The sequence below is a fragment of the Carcharhinus amblyrhynchos genome, chromosome 11, assembly GCF_965287045.1.
Source record: "Carcharhinus amblyrhynchos chromosome 11, sCarAmb.v2.hapA, whole genome shotgun sequence".
NCBI classification, from domain to species: Eukaryota; Metazoa; Chordata; class Chondrichthyes; order Carcharhiniformes; family Carcharhinidae; genus Carcharhinus; species Carcharhinus amblyrhynchos.
Genome location: NC_137334.1, coordinates 62,770,330 through 62,786,842, shown reverse-complemented (window position 1 = coordinate 62,786,842; position 16,513 = coordinate 62,770,330). Strand labels below are relative to the sequence as shown.

Sequence of the window (16,513 nt, the reverse complement as noted above, 5' to 3'; positions counted from 1 at the left end):
ACCACCCTTTGAGTGAAGAAGTTCCTCCTCAACTCCGTTCTAAACCGCCCCCCCTTTATCTTGAGGCTGTGCCCCCTAGTCCTACTATCCTTTCTGAGTGGGAAGAGTCTCTCCACCTCTATCCTATCCATCCCATTCATCATCTTATACATCTCAATGAGATCTCCCCTCATTCTTCTAAACTCTAACGAGTACAAGCCTAATTTATTCAGCCTCTCCTCATAGCTCAACCCCCTCAACTCCGGCATCAGCCTACTAAACCTCCTCTGCACTCCCTCCAAGGCCAAAATATCCTTGCGTAAGTACGGCGCCCAAAACTGCACACAGTACTCCAGCTGCGGCCTCACCAATGCCCTATACAGCCGTAGCAAGACCTCCCTACTTTTATATTCAATCCCCCTCGTGATGAAGGCCAGCATCCCATTCGCCTTCCTGACCACCTGCTGCACCTGCAAGCTAGGTTTTTGTGACTCATGCACAAGGACCCTGAGGTCCCTCTGCACCGTCGCCTGCTGCAGTTTTTCGCCACTTAAGTAATAACCCTTCCTACCATTATTCCTACCAAAGTGGACCACCTCGCACTTGCCAACATTAAATTCCATTTGCCATTTCCTGGCCCATTCGCCCAGCCTATCTAGATCCTTCTGCAGACTCTCCACACCCTCTGCACAATTTGCCGTATACACACACATACACACAAGCTTTACACTATATATCATGCACTTTAAGATTCAACAACTCTGGCTATTTCACTTTAGAATACGGATTGATATTCGATGGGATGGCAAGGAATGCACTGCTAAGTACAGAGGATGTGAATACTGTAGAGAGAGATCAAGGTCCAGAATTGAACTTGTTCTGCGTTTTCTTATGTACATGGCTTGCATTAATAAACCAAATGGGTTTGTAATGACAAGCTGGTAGTTTTATGGTTACCATTACAGATTTTTTTAATGCCAGGAGCAGGAATGTCTTACAGCAGCTGTACAGGGCTTTGATGAGACCACACCTGGAGTATTCCATGCAATTTTGGTCTCCTTACCAAAGAAAGGATGTACTTGTTATCGATAGAGCACAGGAAGGCTCACCAACCTAATTCCTGGGATGGCAAGATTGTCATAAGAGGAGAGATTGGGTTGATTGGATCGATATTCACTGGAGTTTAGAAGAATGAAATGTATAAAATTCTGACAGGACTGGATGCAGTGATGATGTTTCCCCAGCTGGAAGGTTTGGAATAAGGGGTCCCGGTCTCAGGATACAGACTAAGATAAGGAGATTTCTTCACTCAAGAAGGTGTGAACCTGTGGGATTCTCTATTACAGAAAGCTGGAGAATATATTTAAAAATAAAATAGATAGATTTCTAAATATTAAAGACATCAAGGATATGGGGAGAAAGCAGGAATATGGCATTGAGATAAAGGATCAGCCATGATCATGTTGAATGGTGGAGCAGGCTCAAGGAGCTGAATGACCTACTCCTGCTCCTCCTTTCTTTTCCTATCAAGTAATTTAAAAAAGGGACGGCATGGACAAGTTGGGCTGAAGGGCCTATTTTCATGCTGTAAACCTCTATGACTCTAATAATTACTGAATTGTAATCAATTTTATTTTTGATATTATTAATCTGACTGTAGAAATCCGTGGACAAATTATAACTTGGTGACTGAGGTGTAACAGGAATTTTAACTGTGTTATGTTACAATTACTTCTGCTCAACTTGTCACACCTTGAACACCTAATGTAATATTTATGAAATGATAAATGTTTGCATTCAGCATTAAATGAGTCCATATATTTATAAGTTAATATAATTGTAATCGGTTTATGATACTTCAGCTTTACTCTCAATAAAGTTTTAAAACATGGAAGGTTTCTTTCCTGCTGCCATCCGACGTTTGAATAAAACCTACCTTGCACTACATTGCTCTTTCTCTACAACCTAGCTATGACTGAAACATTTCATTATGCACTTTCCTCTTCTATGTACAGTATGCTTTGTCAGTGTAGCATGCAATACTTTTCACTATACTAATACCTGCTACAATAACAAATCAAATCAAAAAAAGGTTAAAACAGGATATTAATTCCTGACTTGCTGTGTGTGAAAATTCTGCAATGTGATTAGTTGTTTTGTCTGCCTTAGTAGTCACTGTTGCTCTAGATCAGGGCTTCCCTATAATTGGCACTATACTAAAATTAGCATTTAAAAAGATGAAGTGCATTGGATTTTGTAGATAGCTGTCTTCAAGATCACCAGTGAACAGTGGATCATTGTCCCTAACCACAAATCCGGCCAAAAAAAACTGGTTGTAGGAGCTGTGATAATCAGTCCATGACTGCAGTCACTCTACAACAAACAGTTCCGCATCTTAACAGCGCAGTTGATGTTTCCAATGCAGTTCATGATCTCTTAGTTCCAAATTGCAGCATTTAAAAAGCTCTTATCAGTATGGCTCACCCTGTCTAGAACATGTGACCTCGGCTTCCTGAATGTAACTTGCGTAGCCCTTCTTAAACATTTTTAAGTTTTAAAGTTTATTTATTAGTGTCGCAAGTAGGCTTACATTAACACTGCAATGAAGTTATTGTGAATATATATAGTTTGTTTGCAAAGGTTGAAAACATTCACCCGTAATCTAATGCACTTTTAATCTGGTAACTGGTGATTAAGTCGCCGTCTCATAAATTTCAACAGTGCCTGTGAAGCATGTAACTTAAAAGAAAACAGTAGCAAGTAGACGTTTCTCCAGCACCGAAATCAGACATAACCCTGCATGAACGCAGTCCAACCTGAGACCACACTGTTCATCAGCAAAGCGCCTGACTGACATACATTCTGGCCAAGTCAGCAAAAGGGTTTCGCAAGCTGGTCGCTTTTCCGGAACGCCCTCCCCCTACACACCGCGCTAGTTAATCATAAACCGCCCTCCCCCCGCCAGCTGTTAGACTTTCGACTGTAGAAATTGATCGAGAAACCTTCAATGTCTCCAAACAAACAACATCGCCTTTCTTAGTCACCACTGCCAGCCGTGATCCAAAAACCATGAAGCCTGCTCTCCTCTTAAAGGTACACTGTCTTTTATTTCCCCCCCACCCACTAGAATTTATGTTTTGCAGTCCTGAAATAAGGAGAAGGAAAACCTTGTTTATTCCGAAAAGATATGTTTTTTTTCTTTCGTTTACGTCAATTTAAATTTAGAAAAGAGTAGCAATCCAGTGGTTCCAATTCAGAGGCGGGATTGCAAAGGAGAGTTTGAAGAATAGGATAGAGTGATTGCTATTAAACCACTTAAATAACCTTGTAAAAGTTTTGACTGCCCTTTAATTGTCGCGACCGGCTTTCTAGCGCCTCCAGTAAAATGATAAGTGAATTGTGAATAGCGCTTTAAAGAGGTTCTGCTAACACCAGAGACAAAAAGATTCAATAGCTTGGTCAATGTCGGAAAAAGGACTCCAGCCCTAATTGTTATTTGCTGGCTTGAAGACAACTCCTGATTTTATGTTGTTTCGATTTGATAGATTTCTTCTCAGATGGGAAACAAAATTTGTTTAAACAAATCATTGTGTTCCATAAAACATACTGCAGGCGAATGAAAGTTATTATTTCTAAACAAATCAGTTTCCTCTCAGATTATCCTTGTCGCAGTTATATATCCCCTCGTGAACATGACTGTTAGCTACAGTTTTGTATTGCCGACCCAACCCAACCCAACATAAATCTAAGTTTTAACTTTGATTTGAGCACAGCAGTTACCCACCCCGCTCGAAGTGTAGGACTGAAAGCATTTGGGGAATGGCTTACATATCAACAATGTGTGAAAACAACAGGAAAACTTTAAAGGGAACTCTCCCGTTATTTATAGACTGGTAAAAGGTGACTGTTTATGGATCTTATCAGAATTAGTCACAGGAGGACTAACTAGAATATATAAAATAAAAAGTTGGAAAAACTCAGCAGGTCCGGCAGCATTCGTGGAGAGAAAAAGCGACTGAACTAGAGACCTTCAATGAATCCCGATGCTTGGCCTAAAAAAAAGTGACTGTGGAACGGAGTGTGTACTAGAGTCATTGACAACTTACTGGAGTTTCTTTACACAGCACCCACAGTTATGTCAGGTGCAAAAATAAAACCTGAAACCTCAAGTGAAAAGAAAAACTATACTTCGATGATGGAATAAAAATGCTCTGCTTAAAACACCAATCATATTTTTAGTGCACCGTGTTATGCAGTAACTGAGGAAGGAAGGAAGGTTATGGGTATTTTGTTTCCGTTTCAGATTTGTCATGCACTAATTTGATTGCAGAGACATGGCAAACAATCCCGATTATATAATTTTGGGAAGTAAAAATGATCCTTGTTCTTATTTGTAAGATGCATGTTCTCAGAGCTTAGTGCAGTCTTAAAATAGGAGTAAGGAAGTTTTTGTTTTCTAGCATCTGATCCATTCTCAAGGAAAACCACAATGCTGTTGAAACGTCTATTATTTGAAATTCAAAACTTGCACAGTTATTATCTGAAATGAAAATATATCAGCAAATTCTTCTGACTAGAACCCTGGATGTCAAGGGATATCAAGGATTTGATAAAGATATAAAGGGAACATGCAGGAGGTGTAGAGCACTTAAAATGGGGGAGGTCCTTCAGGAATATAGAGAATGCAGCGGGTGCTTAAAAAAATTAGGTGGGCAATGAAGGGCCACAAAATAGCATTAGCAGGTTAGATTAAGAAAAATCCCAAGGCCTTTTATAAGTATGTTAAGAGCAAGAGGATGACCATGGAAAGTGGGGTCCATTCGAGATCAAAGGGTCAATCTCTGTGTGGAGACAGAGAATGTGGGTGAGGTTTTAGATGAATTTTTTTTATCTGTATTCACTAAGGAGAAATACATTGCAGTTGGAGATTTCAGTTGGGACAATGAAGTTCCAGAGCACATTAAGATTAATAAGGATGAGGTATTAGATGCTTTAGCAGGCAAAAAGGTGTGTAATTTTCCAGAACCTGATAAAATGTATCCCAGGCTGCTATTAGAGGCAAGGGGGAGATTGACAGAGTGGGTTACATGGACTTCAGTAAGGCTTTTGACAAGGTCCTACATGGAAGGCTGATTCAAACGGTTAGAGCCCATGGGACCCAAGTCAAGTTGCCAACTTGGATCCAAAATTGGCTTCTTAATAGGAGGCAAAGGGTGATGGCTGAGGGCTGCTTTTGTGACCAGCGGTGTACCACAGGGATTGGTGCTGGGACATTTGCTGTTTGTTATATACATTAATGACTTGGATGTGAATGCAGAAAGTATAATTAGTAAGTTTGCAGATGACACAAAAGTTGATGTTGTTGATAGTCTTAGGCTACAGATCGATATTGATCAGCTAGTAAATTGGGTAGAGCAACAGCGGATGAAATTTAATCCTGATAAGTGTGAGGCTTGGCATTTTGGGAGTATTGAGAAACAAAGTGACCCCAGTGTACAGGATCGCTCAAGGTGGCAGCACAGGTACAAAGGGTGGTGAAGAAGGCATACAGAATGCATGCCTTCATTAGCTGGGGCATAGAATATGAAAGCAGTGAACTCTTGGTACAACTTTATAAAACAATGGTTAGGTCACAGATGGAGTATTGTGTGCAGTTCTGGCCATCACATTCTCAGAACAACGTGATTGCACTGGAGAGGGTGCAGAGATGATTCACCGGGGTGTTGTCTGGGATGGAAAGTTTCAACTATGTGCAAAGACTGTATAGGTTGGGTTTGGCATAACTATATAAGGTTCATGGTGGGAGATATAGGAGGGATGCCCAAGGTAGATTCTTTACTCAGAGAGTTGTTGGGGTGTGGAATGCACTGCCTGCTGTGATAGTGGAGTCGGACACTTTAGGAACTTTCAAGCGGTTATTGGATAGGCACATGGAGCGCTCCAGAATTATAGGGAGGGGATAGCTTGATCTTGGGATTGGACATAGCTCGGTACAACATTGAGGGCCGAAGGGCCTGTACTGTGCTGTAATGTTTTCCATCGAGCAGAGGAAGCTGAGGGAGGGAGGGGATCAGATAGTGATGTACAAAATTGTGGAAGGAATAGATCCATAAGAATCTTTTCTCCATGGCAGAGGTGTCTAAGACGAAAGGGCATAGATTTAAAGTGAGGAGTAAGTTGTTTAGAAGGGATCTGAGAAAAGGTTTTTCACCCAGAAGATGGTGGGAATATGGAATGTGCTGCCTAAGAGGATGGTGGAAGCAGGTACTGTTGCAACATTTAAGAAGCACCTGGATGAGTACTTAAATCATCAAGGCATGGTAGGCTATAGTCCAAATGTTGATAAATGGGATTAGTATAAATTGGTATTTGATGGTTGGCATAGACATGGTGGGCTGAAGGGCCTGTTTCTGTGCTGTATCACTCTATGACGAGAATCTTTATTTCTTGTTATTGGTTTTTCTGAATCTCTAATTTGCTTCTCTTACTGAGTGTGAAATTTCAAATATGTTATACAGATAGGATCCAAAACCTGACCATTTATAACTTTCTGCTTTGGCAATACAGTTTGTGTTCCATCTAAAGGTGTGTGAATTGAGAAAACATATGGAACAGAATCACTGGAAAATCCTCTGCTCAGTGACATTTGAACAGCACAAAACAGTGAGCAGAATCTTATGGGGCAGGATGGCAGTGGGGTTGGGGTGTTGGGTGGGGTGTAAAATTGGGTTCCAGAGCAACTGTGTTATTCCCAATGCCTACCCATCCCACCCCCCCACCACTGTTATTATACCAGAGGTTGGGGGAGGGGGGTGGTGGATGGGCTGCTTACCTGTGAGCCAAATGAGGCCCTTAGGTGGCAATTACTTGGAGAGTTAAGGGCCTCCTGTCAACACTGGGCTTTTGCTTATAATCCAAGAGGATCCAAGCACTGAGGGCCAAATTTAGTGGTCCCAGTGGTAGACCCGCCCAATGCCTGGACAGCTGGTGACATCACTGCATGGCCATTCCAGAAATACCTTCACCCAGAACTGACATAATGGCAATCAGGCATTTATCTCATCGGCAATGGGTTCCCTAGGGGCTTTCAGGGTGGATATCCTGCCATTTAACTGACTGGCAGCTCTCTTCAGCAGGGATTTCCCAACGGGGACAGAAATCACACCTCATGCTAATGGCTGATAAGTGGCTGTCAAGGAGACCCAGGCTCATACCTGACATTTTATGCAGAGTGGGGATGTGGGCAACCCTAGTTCCAGGGTAAAATCTGGCCTGATATTGCATTGCTAAGTGACACTATGTTTTCTCTATGTACTTTTAAAGACTACATTGTTGATGGCGAATGGAGGAAGATACGTTTATTTATAACAAAGGGGTTGTTATGTCATGTAATGTATGCAATGTTATCCGTACCACTGATTTTAGAAACCTCAAATCTTTTTTATTCCATTGTATTTGAAATTCTCTCTCTGATGATGTGGAGATTGAATATGTTGCATTTATTCATTTTTCTATGGAAGTTACAAATCAGTGGTCTTGACTGTTCTTATTTTCATCAATGAGTGGCCGTTATTTTATAAATATATTTTTCACCCATGCATTCAAATTCTTTGCCAACTTTGAAGCTGAGGATAGTTCGTAAGATGTTCCAGATTATAACATAGAACATTACAGCGCAGTACAGGTCCTTTGGCCCTCAATGTTGTGCTGAGCTGTAAAACCAATCTAAAGCCCATCTAACCTATACTATTCCAATATCATCCACATATTTATCCAACAACCATTGTAAGGGTTGGTACAGTTAGGACCACTGATTTATAACTTCCATAGAACTAAGTAGAGGGAGGAACTCCTGGGGTTAGCAACGCTGAAGTGAATAGCACTGAGATTTGGCAGCAATAAGGTGGAGTCTCCTGGATTTTCACAGCAGTGTATGGTAGAATGTAGGTCTTGGTTCCCTGGTGAACTGTCAGTTCTGAAAGGAGGTAAAACTTAAGGGTCAAATTTCAGTTATGAGTACATTATCTCTTTCCCTAGATAATCAGAGAAGATATCAACTATTTCTAAAATCTTAAAACATACTGTGTATTCACAGTAATCAAACTCTTTATATGTAAGTGGTGATAGTTAATTTGGATATACTTTTTTAGTACTATATTAAAATATTTTTGATCCTGAGCTACCATTTATCATAAGAGACATTTAGACAGGTGCATGGGTAGGATAGGTTTAGAGAGATATGGGCCAAATGCAGGCAAATGGGACTAGGTCAGTTTAGGAAACATGGTCAACGTGAATGAATTGGGCTGAAGGGCCTGTTTCCACGTTGCATATCTCTATGACTGTTGCACAGGATTTCATGTTCTCTCTGAAATCTCTTCAAAAAATTCGGTAAGGTTGGTCAAGCAAGATTTTTCCTCTTGAAATCTGCACAGATTATTCATCACTATATTTTTTCACTTCTAGATGTTCTTCCATGATTTTCTTTAGCAAAGATTCCATTGCTTTTTCTACCACTGATGTTAAGCTGATGGTTAATATTTCCCTGGACATGTTCTGCCTGCTTCATAAATATAGTAATTACACTAGTTTTCTCTTGGTCCTCTGGCACTACAGCTTTTTTTAATGAATTATTAAATAGAGTAGTAATGTGTTTGTTACATTTTTCCTAGATTTCTTTAAAAATATGTAGGTACAATCCATTAGTACCAGGGGGTTTGACGACTTCAAGTTTATTTTAATTGTTCAATATACCATTTTTTAAAATTTTAAACGTACTTATCTCATTATTCAAGATCAAACCTACCTGTTCTATCTCCCTGGTAAATACTGAAGTGAAATAATTATTTAATATTTCTGCCATCTCTCTTGTTACCATCCATCCTATCCCTTACTGGTCATCACATTGATGGGTTGATTTTATCTTTCATTTTATGTGTCAGTCACACTCTCCCTTTTCTGGACCTTTTCCCCTGGGGTGTGGCTATTTTCTGGATTCAATTGTCCAGAAACTTCTCCCCCTGTTCTGTATGTCGGAGTCACTCCAGCTCAATGACTTGGAGCTGGAGTAATTTGAGATGGGAACGTCTCCTGTAGATATGTTTGCTCGAGGCAGCATCACTGTTCATAAACTCCAACGTTCTGCAATCCAGATACACAATCTGTTCTGCCATATCTTAGACTTCACCCCATTTGTTTAATTAATGTCTCTATTCAACAAATATTTGTCATTATATGAAATAATTTAACTAATAAAACTTGCCTGGTTGAAACCATTCCAAATTTAGAGAAGGAAAAAAGAAACTCACCAACCAAGCAGCCACTTACTAACCTAATGAATGCCTCTGGACTACCAGTCCAAGATCTCACTGTATTTTGCTCCCTCTCTCAGAACAGCATCTCTTCCCTCATTGCACCAAATTCCCTAAGTTACATAAGTACTCTGTCACAACAATACTATGTCAAGCTGGACTTTATGCTACTCAGTTTGTGCATAAGTAGTACCTCCTGTAATGTTATCTTCTGGAATACCTGAGTCAGGCCTTGTTGACTAGGGAACTAATTCTAATTAGCCTCCTATTTAATTAGCTAATTGAGCAACCGCCACCAAAAGGCAATTTGTTTATCACAATGAGTAAGACTGAAAGAAACTATGGGTGGGATCATCCGGTCTTGCCTGCTGCTGGGATCTTCCAGTCCTGTTAAAAAATTAATGGATTTTTGGATAGGCGGCTAATCTTCTGCAGCAGGTCCCACTATGATAGAGCCAGAAAGTCCTAGCCTACATGTTCATGTTAAAGTTAAATTAAATGTTAAATGTAAACTTGACCAGATTTTAGAAATAAATCTACTCTTATTAATTCCCTTAGACACCAAATTCCCTAAGTTAAGTACTCTGCCACAGCAGTACTGTGTTGAGCTGGACTTTGTGTTACAGAGTCCAGCACCCAAACCAGCCTCCCATCCATTGACTCTGTCTACACTTCCTGCTGCCTTGGCAAAGCAGCAAGCATAATTAAGGACCCCATGCATCCCAGACGTTGTCTCTTCCATCTTCTTCCTTTGGGAAAAAGAAACAAAAATCTAATGTCATGTACCAACCGACTCAAGAACAGCTTCTTCCCTGCTGCTGTCAGACTTTTGAATGGACTTACTTTGCATTAAGTTGATCTTTGTCTACACCGTAGCTATGACTGTAACACTATATTCTGCACTCTCTTGTTTCCTGCTGTATGAACAGTATGTTTTGTCTGTATAGTGCTCAAGAAACAATACTTTTTGCTGTATGTTAATACATGTGACAATAATCAATCAAATCAAACTAAAATACTTACATAAGATATGCTTTAAAATCTCTGGAAGACTAATATTTATTACAGAGAAGAAAAGCCAATAGGCTAACCTTTATCTTAGCAAATCATGTAGATGTGATGACAGAAGAAGGCAAATATATTTTGAACTATTTGTATTTGTTACTTGTCATGAAAGCTGAGGTAGTTTTGGATTAGACATATTTGTATTGTTAAATGTTAGAAATAAGAGATTTAAGTAAGTTTAATTTAGTGGTTTTGCATAGGAAAGGGTGAAACTCTAGCTAGATTCATGTCAGGCAAAGGTGTTTGCATGTGTGGGTGGTTATTTAGTACAAACTGTACTTCTGTGGTGCTTGGAGATGGTTGCAGCGTAAAAGGTAAACAAGCTTGGAGAAGTAAAACAATAGTTTTTGTTATTGTGTTTTTAAGTGAATTGTGGCAGTTGGCTATAGGAAACTAAATAGGGAACATCTGTCTCAGCTTTGCTAGAAGAAAAACCATTCCGTGGAGTAATGGTTAAGAAACAAGTGCAGAAATCTAAAGGGCAGTTAGTTAAGGACACTGGAGAAATAGAGCTGTTTCCAACAAGGGCGAGAACAGGATATTTTCAGTGAACATAAGAACATAAGAAATAGGAGCAGGAGTAGGCCATCTAGCCCTTTGAGCCTGCCCCACCATTCAATAAGATCATGGCTGATCTGTCGTGGCATAACCCTTAATCCCCTCTCTTATCAAAAACCCATCAACCCGCGTCTTAAAAATATTTAGCGAGGTAGCCTCCACCACTTCAACGGGCAGAGTATTCCAGAGATTCACCACCCTTTGAGTGAAGAAGTTATTCCTCAACTCCGTTCTAAACCACCCCCCCTTTATCTTGAGGCTGTGCCCCCTAGTCCTACTGTCCTTTCTGAGCGGGAAGAGTCTCTCCACCTCTATCCTATCCATCCCATTCATCATCTTATACGTCTCAATGAGATCTCCCCTCATTCTTCTAAACTCTAACGAGTACAAGCCTAGTTTATTCAGCCTCTCCTCATAGCTCAACCCCCTCAACTCCGGCATCAGCCTAGTAAACCTCCTCTGCACTCCCTCCAAGGCCTAGATATCCTTGCGTAAGTACGGCGCCCAAAACTGCACACAGTACTCCAGCTGCGGCCTCACCAATGCCCTATGCAGCCGCAGCAAGACCTCCCTACTTTTATATTCAATCCCCCTCGCTATGAAGGCCAGCATCCCATTTGCCTTCCTGACCACCTGCTGCACCTGCAAGCTGGGTTTTTGCGACTCATGCACAAGGACCCCGAGGTCCCTCTGCACCGTCGCCTGCTGCAGTTTTTCGCCACGTAAGTAATAATCCTTCCTACCGTTATTCCTACCAAAGTGGACCACCTCGCACTTGCCAACATTAAATTCCATTTGCCAGTTCCTGGCCCATTCGCCCAGCCTATCTAGATCCTTCTGCTGCCACTCCACACCCTCCGCACAATTAGACAGCTGAAAAAAAATTGGTTAGTCAGAGGCCTGAATGATATCTGAAGTTGTTCTCAGATTTGTGATATCTTACAACAGTTTGTGATATGTTATTTTAAATAATTGTGGAAATCGGTGGATGGATCTTGGAGCTTGTATGAAAGATTTAAGACAAAGGAAGCCTGAAAAGAGAGTTGGAGCTGGATTCCTTATTAAAAAAACAAAGTGGAAGCTTGTTTGAAAGGATGATGTTAAAGCAGGAGCTGGATTCTTAATGAAAACAGCTGATGGAAGACATCGTTTGAAAGACGATTTTACAGTGCATCTTTTTGGGAGTGTGGTTTGGAAGGACTGACAATCATCTGGGGGATAGTGAGAAGAAATCTACAGAGAATCAGTTGAGTAGCATTGACCATCTGGTTTCAGAGTCAGATGTTTGAAAACTGTATACATTTGTGAAGCTAAGGGGAGAGTAAAAGAGCGTTGTAAGATAATCGTTTTCTCCTGTTAATAAAAAACTAATTAGCAGTCCTGTGACTCTGTTCCTCTATATTTTCTTAAAAAAAGTAAAATGTTACATTCTTCTGAGCCAGGTTTCCATTCTGGGATTTTCCCATCTAGTAGTTACACCAACTCGCATCGTAATGTATTGCCGTGCTCATCCTTTATAATTTGTCTGTTTGTTAAATTCATTAACGCAGGTATGGCCTATTTGCTTTTTCATTTGACCCTGTGAAAAGATTTTGAAGTAATCTGTGAGCACATGCCAAACGTTTACTTCTCAGTTCTCTTAACCTTTGGAGTGTGTCCAGCGTATTCTGTTCTCCTTTCAGATTTCCACCTGATGCAAAAATTTGCTTTTTGTTCTCAAAACAATTACCTTGACTGATGGACCATAAGATGTAGGAGCAGAAGTAGCCATTCGGCCCATTGTGTTTGCTGTACTGTTCAATGAAATCATGGCTGATCATCCACAGTCCTCTACTCTACTTTCTTGCCTTTAATAACTCTTTTCACTCACACTTAGCATGTTAATTTCCTAGAATTAAAATTAACGATAGAAGGAAGATAGAACCTGGTTTCCAGAAAAACACTTGCTGAAGTTTACACTTTGGAATGTTGCGTTATAAACTTTCTTAGCAATTACCATGCCAAGTTGAACATGGGTCAAGGATGTAATTCTGCTACAAAAACTTTGACTTCTTTTCTACCACCATATGATTTAGTGCTTTTATGTGATAGATTATTAATAACTTGATACCTAACATTAAATCTTATGTTTATAAAACTGAAGGTTGTTGAAATAATTTGGCAACAGTTTGTAGTGAGAAGATTCTTTGTAGGCATAACATTCAAAGACCTAAGCCCCATATGCTGTTAAAGCTAGTATAATTTAAAGAGGCATGGATGTGTTGTGAGCCAGGTTTAAAACTAAATCATAGAATTTTACAATACAGAGGGAGCCAGGAGTCCAAGATCCATCAAACAACTGTACACTTAATCCTTTCCCTACCTTTTTCTCAGACCTTTCTGTGCTTAACCTTTTCTAATATTTATCCATGCCCCTTTGAAAAGACAATATAGATTTTATAGGGTGTTTTTCAAAACCACAACTGTTCAGGAAAATGAGGGAATTTCTATAGGTGGGTCCTTGCTCTCAAAGTTACAGACCTTGAGAAACAGTTGGAGTCATCCATCTTTATATAGGAGAAGCGGATTTCTATGGTACACCATCATATGAGAAGCATCGTACAGCTAAAGAGGAATAGAGAGACATAGGAAGGAAGTGGCCAGCTATCTGAGACAATTATGGTGTGGGTGAGGTATTGCAAGATTCTGGGGAGCCTAAAGTTGTCTGAAAGGTGTAAGGTAGCTTAGTCATGAACAAAAATGGTGATTCGGGAGAGGGAATTCACAATCAACACCAGGATATCATGAAGAAGGATTAAAAAAAAAACTTTTTCTGTAGCTGCAATGGGCAAGAATGGTCTGGTATTTTCTGGGTATAGGTGTCAGGGTCATAATGGATTGGTCGATGATTCTGGACAAGGACCAGCTTCAAGTCTTAATTTATTTCGAACAAGGAAGAGGAGGGTGAAGGCCTTTTAAAGGAATTTTGAGACGTTTGACATTACATTAAAAAACAAAATTTACAATTCTCAGGCTTACTCTGGTGCATTAGATATATTTGGCAGCAGAAGATTATACACTGCAGCTCTTGACTTAAAGGGTAAAAGGTAAGTTTCAGTTTTGTATGGTATCAGATGAGTTTAGGTAGAGGGGAAATTCAACAAATCCAATTGGCTTCATCTAAACCAAATTGCATATGAGGATTTAACTAGTAGGGTAGATAAAGGGGAGTCAGTAGATGTAGTATACCTGGATTTCCAAAAGGCATCGTATAATGCACCACATAGAAAGTTAATAAGCAAAATAAGGACTCACGGATTTGGAGGTAATATTTTAGCATGGATAGAGGATTGATCAATGGATAGATATCAGAGTGGGCATAAACAGGACTTTTTCAAGTTGATAGGCTGTGAGTAGTGGAGAGCTGCAAGTGCTGAAACCATAACTGTTTACAAACGATAGTAATGACTTGAATGAAGAGACAAGGAGTAATGTATCAAAGTCTCCTGATGATAGAAAGCTAGGTGGGAAGAAAGTAAGCAGGCTGCAAAGAAACATAGAAAGGTTAATGTGTGGGCATCAAGATGGTAGATATAGTATAATGTTAGAAAGTGTGAAGTTATCCAGTTTAGTCATAAGAATAGAAATGCAGAATATTTTTTTAAAAGGTATGAAACTTCTCAGTGTTGATGTTCAAAGAGACTTGGATGAATTCATGCAAAGAATGCAAGAAGTTAGCACACAAGTGCCGCAAGCAATTAGGAAGGCAAATGGCATGCTGGCCTTTAATGCAAGAGGATTGAGTTAAAGATTTTGGTTTGACTATATCCAGAGTACTGCGTAATTTTGGTCTCCACATTTTAAAGAAGGATCTCCTGGCATTGAAAGTGGTACAGCAATTGGTCCCTCGGATGAGGAGGTTATCCTGTGATGAGAGACTGAGTAAATTAAGTTTACATTCTCTGGATATTTTCTCTGGCGATCTGATTGAAAATTACAAAATCTGAAGGGATTTGATAGGATGGACGCTGAGAGATTGTTTCCATTGGTTGAGGAATTAAAACCCAGGGGCACAGTCTAAGAGTAAGACTCAAATCATTTAGGACTGACTTGCAGAGAAAATACTTCACCCATGGAGTCATGGATACTCTACTGGTGAATACATTTAAGGCTGGGATAGACAGATTTTTGGTTTCTCAGGGAATTAAGGGATTATGGAGGGCTGGTGATAAAATGGAGCTGAAGCCCAAGATGAGCTTTGATTGTAGTGAATGGAGGAGCAGGCTGAATGGGCGACATGGTCTATTCCTGCATCTATTTCTGGTGTCCTCGTACTTGCATGTGTATGTGCAAAGCACTTGATATAATGTTGCGAGGCTCTAATTAAAATAGACGGATATGATGATGTACTTTTGGCAAAAACATGGCTTCAGGATAGGACATTTTGTGCCTGATTTTACCATCAAGTTGAGCCCGTTTTTGTACATGAAAATTTGGTAAAATCGGGCATGAAGCAAGTAATGCAATCCACATCCGTCTCCACGCCGCTCCCCTCTTTACCACGGCTTGAAAGTGGCTGCAATCGGGACGGGCACAATGGCCATTTCAATACATTGCTTGCATTTAAATTGACTTAATGGGCTGCATGCCCAACCTTACCGGCACTTTCCCCTTTACCACCGCGTTTGCCCATCCAGGATTGGTGCAAAACAGACATGATTCCCAAAAGTCCGATTCGGGCACTCAAGTTAGTGAAGAAGTAAGTCCCGAGTATCCGATGGCTCTCTGCTTGAGGTCAGTGGGTGGGTGGGTGGTCTGCTTCCATTCTCCTTGAGATCAGTGAGGTTGAAGTAGGGTCTGCTGCCATTCTGCCTGAGATCAGTGAGGGGGAAGGGGGTGTCCGCTCCCACTCTGCCTGAGATCAGTGAGGGGGAAGGGGGTGTCCGCTGCCACTCTGCCTGAGATAAGTGGGGGGAGAGGAGCTGTGATCAGCCTGAGTGGCGGAGGGGTGAGGGGATAAGGGGGTCAGTAATGTTGGCGAGGTGGGGCAATGTCTGTGGGAGCCAGGGGAGGCATTTTTTGGCCTGGGAGCAATGTGGCAGAGGAGCTGCTTTCTATCTTTTTTTGTGCATATGCAGTTGGAGGCACCAGTTGGAGCTGCAAGGTTTTGGGCACGTTAAGTCCCACCCACAGACTTGTGCAGCGTGATTTGGAATTGCTGATATTGTTGCAGGCAGAGTGCGTATGGGGGCCTGAGAACGGGTCAAAAAGTCAGATCTGAAACACTCCCAGTTTCAACTCTGCCCAGCACTTAGAATCAAAATGGTAAAATAGGGCCCTTTATATCTAAATAGGCTATCGACTCTCGAGCTGAATTACAATGCCTTTAGAATTGCAGCACTCTCTTAGTAATGCACTAAAGTATTAGTTCAGACTTGTGCTTATACAACTCAAATTCACCATCCCTTTCCCAATCAGGAAAGAGTAATGTACAATCAACTGAGTCAAAATTTTGAACATGCTCCAAATGGAAAAGGAGCGATTCTACTAAAGTCAGGGAGTTTCATGGATAAACAGAAATTTAACATTATAAAAGAGCCATGTACAAATGTCAGGCCAAT

The 16,513-nt window shown here is 40.6% G+C and overlaps 1 protein-coding gene across 1 annotated transcript in view; it reads left to right on the top strand.

The window, feature by feature from the left end:
- Nucleotides 1–2,922: 2,922 nt before the first annotated feature.
- tmem37 (transmembrane protein 37) overlaps nucleotides 2,923–16,513 on the top strand; it is a 44,275-nt gene continuing 30,684 nt past the window's right edge. The window contains exon 1 of the mRNA XM_080199271.1: nucleotides 2,923–3,072. Within this exon, the coding sequence (XP_080055397.1) occupies nucleotides 3,049–3,072 (24 nt within the window). The 5' untranslated portion in view covers nucleotides 2,923–3,048. The remainder of the gene's footprint in view (nucleotides 3,073–16,513) is intronic.